Here is a 2,908-nt window from a genome sequence, read left to right on the forward strand (position 1 = left end):
TGTGTGCATGTGAGTGCATAGAAGCTAAGGTGTGTGTGCATGTGAGCGCATAAAAGCTAAAGTGTGTGTGCAGGTGTGTGCATGTGAGCCAATAAAAGCTAAGGCGTGAGCGCAGGCGTGTGTATGTGAGCGCATAAAAGCTAAGGTGTGTGCGCAGGTGGGTGCTTGTGTGTGCATGTGTGTGTTTGTGTGTGTGTTGTGTGGGTGTGGCTGCAGGGATGCATAAAGTGTGAGTGCTTTTTAGGATGGGAATTGAGATGGAAGTTTGGGGGTGGGGGTTGGGCCAATTAAATTGTGTTTGTGTGGATTTGGGTTCTCATGCTCTGGCCTCCCCTCCTGCGGTCTCACTGGGTCCCTCCGGCTGCTCAATGATGTTCAGTGATGGAAAAGGAGTGAGGAGCCAGCTGGGCTGTTGCTGTACTGGGGTGGCCGGATTAGAAGGGAGATGGCGGTAACAGCGACATGCCCCCCTGTGATTTCTGGGGCCCCTCTTTTCTCTTTGCTGGTTCAGGGACTCAAGTCCAGGCCAATTTGACTCAAAGTCCACGGGAGAAGAGAAAGAGGGGGTGGGGAGTGCCAAATTCCTTTATTTTGCCAATTGTTTCTAAGACAATTTTTTTTTTTTTTTTAGCCAATTGATTTTTTTGGTTGTTGGGTTTTTTAAAGCCAATTTCTGAGCTTTTCTGGTGTTTCTATAAAGCCAATTAGTTTTAAGAGGGCCGTTGTGTGTTGGGGGAAGGGTTTAGTTTGATGTTTGATTTTTTTATGTGTGGGGATAATTTGGTGGGGGCGTAGAGAATGTTTAAAGCCAATCAATTTTGTACATTTTTGAAGATGTTGCTGTATTTCCTCAGCCCGATGGAGGGGGCAGAGGAGAGTAGCCTGTTTTTGGGGAGACGGGGCACGGGGGCTAGGGTCAGGAGAAGCCCGGGGGGAAAGTAGAACCGAGAGATTTTAGCGATGGAACCTGATGGAAACACCCGTGGTCAGGAGGAAGGTGGTGGTGCTGGGCCGCAGACTCGTGGCAGGCAGTTTTTCTCACTTCTGATTGCTGGACATCTCTGGGGGGGCGCCCCCGTGGGTGGGGTCTTGGGTGGACAGAGCGGTCAGGGGACGGTGACGCTTGGCCTCCTTGAACAGCTCGAGCTCCTTGGTGAGCACACGACCCCGGCGGTTGTGCAGGAGGGCAGGCAGGGTCCTGCGCAGGCGCTGGGTGGACTGCTTCCAGGTGTCATATTGGAAGATCTTGCCCACGGGGTGTCTGGGGAAGTTGTCCTGGGAGGGGAAGGGGCTGGTCAGCAGGTGGCCACTCTCTGCTCCTCCGCCTGAGCCACCCACCTGATCTGACATCCCACCCCTCACCCCATGACTGCACTGGCTAACGTCCAGGGGCAGGGGGATGGGAGGGGCCAACGCCTGAGCTGCTCCCCAGCCACGCAGCAAGCAAAGAAGTCACGGGTCCTCACCCCCAGCTAAGAGTCCCAGTGGCCACAGGAAACACCAAGAGCCCAAAGCCCTGTTTCTCTGTCTTGAGGGAAAGAGGAAGGGGCCCAGAACCCTCACCGGAAGCACGGTCGGAGAGGTCGACACGTCCCTCTCGGACTTGGCGGGGGTGGCACAGTAGGTCTCCAGGAGGGCCAGGTCGCAGCTGCGGAAGCAGCACTCCTCCACGATGCCACGGCTGCGACGGCTCACACGGCTTGCGGGCCTGCCTGGAAGTCCACAGCACAGAGAGAGGGCGTTAGCACCACACTGCCCCACTGTCCCGGGGGTGCTGCAGGAGGAGAAAACAGCCCTGTCCCCAGGCCACCCTTCGGGTCAGGGGAGGGAAGCCAGAGCTGGCAGGCAGAGGTGTCCCAGAAAGAAGAGAGGTGGGAGGGAGGTGAGCGGGATCCAGACCAGCCCCTGGCCTCTGCTGCCTCCTCCCTCAGATGAACAGTGGGCACAAGCTCTCGGTCCCATGGCCAGATGGACCCCACCAGGACCAAAGGCCCACACTGAGGGTGGTTAGGGAAAGGTGTGAGGTGTGAACCCAGTTCAGGGGACCCCACAGGAGGGGACTGCTGTCCCTGAGCTTGGACTCTGGCTTGGCGCCACCCAGGAGGCTGGAGGGGCCCACACCACCCCTGCAGCTGCTGAGACAGGGAGACAAGGGCAGGAGAGAAGAAGACGGGAGGAGAGGAGTGAGGAGGCGCGATGGAACCACTCCCTTCTTTCCTCCCGTCTTCCCCCTCTCCCCCACAGCAAGGCTCAGCTAGCTGGAAGGGGTGAGTTGCTGGGGCTCCACCTTGGGGTGCCAAAGGGCAGGTGCCATCAGCCGGAGGAGGGAGCAGGAGCCCCATCACGGGGTCCCCCAAGTGGGGGCTCGGCCCTCCCCTCCTCTCAGGAAAGCCTGGTGCAGGGAAGCTTCTCCCTGGGAAAGGACCGGCTGGCACCAGGCCCTGCAGTGCCACTTCCTACCCCCAAATGGGGCAGGAGAGAGAGGGGGCACAGGAGAGGCCAGGGCAGGCGTGGGCTTCCAGGGTCAAGCAGCAGAAACACTTTCCAGAGAAAAGTTTTAAAGTACATTTGCATCCTGTGAGCCCATTTCAAAGAGTGTGTAAGTAGAGGTGGTGAAGATGCCACTCCGGGTGAGTGTCAGGTGGGATAAGCCGTGCGGCCCCAGCCAGTGAGGGGCTGTCCCCCCCCACCCCATCAGGCATGCCCAGGCACCATGCCTGCCTCTGCATCCACCCAGCCCCCCTCTGAGGGTGGGGTCTCAAGGACAGCAAGCTGTGCACCCACCTGCCAGCCCCCAGGCTGGAAGACCGAGAGAGAAACAGGAGGAAAGGCCGAAGTGTCTTGCCGTCAGCAGGCGGGCACCCCCCACGGTGCATGCACACCCAGCACACGCTGCATGCACAGTCAG

At 58.7% G+C, this 2,908-nt stretch overlaps 1 protein-coding gene across 1 annotated transcript; it reads right to left on the reverse strand.

Moving 5' to 3' along the window:
- Window positions 1-613: 613 nt before the first annotated feature.
- On the reverse strand, window positions 614-1,811 carry LOC116548194 (insulin-like growth factor II; the record flags this gene model as incomplete). The annotated part of the gene is made up of 2 exons (XM_032273781.1): window positions 614-1,275; window positions 1,564-1,811. Coding segments are annotated over 2 exons (485 nt in total), but the record flags the coding sequence as incomplete, so codon positions are not given.
- Window positions 1,812-2,908: the final 1,097 nt, after the last annotated feature.

Source organism: Sapajus apella, unplaced genomic scaffold (genome assembly GCF_009761245.1).
Source record: "Sapajus apella isolate SASKATOON/1434 unplaced genomic scaffold, GSC_monkey_1.0 scaffold7908, whole genome shotgun sequence".
Classification (NCBI taxonomy): domain Eukaryota; kingdom Metazoa; phylum Chordata; class Mammalia; order Primates; family Cebidae; genus Sapajus; species Sapajus apella.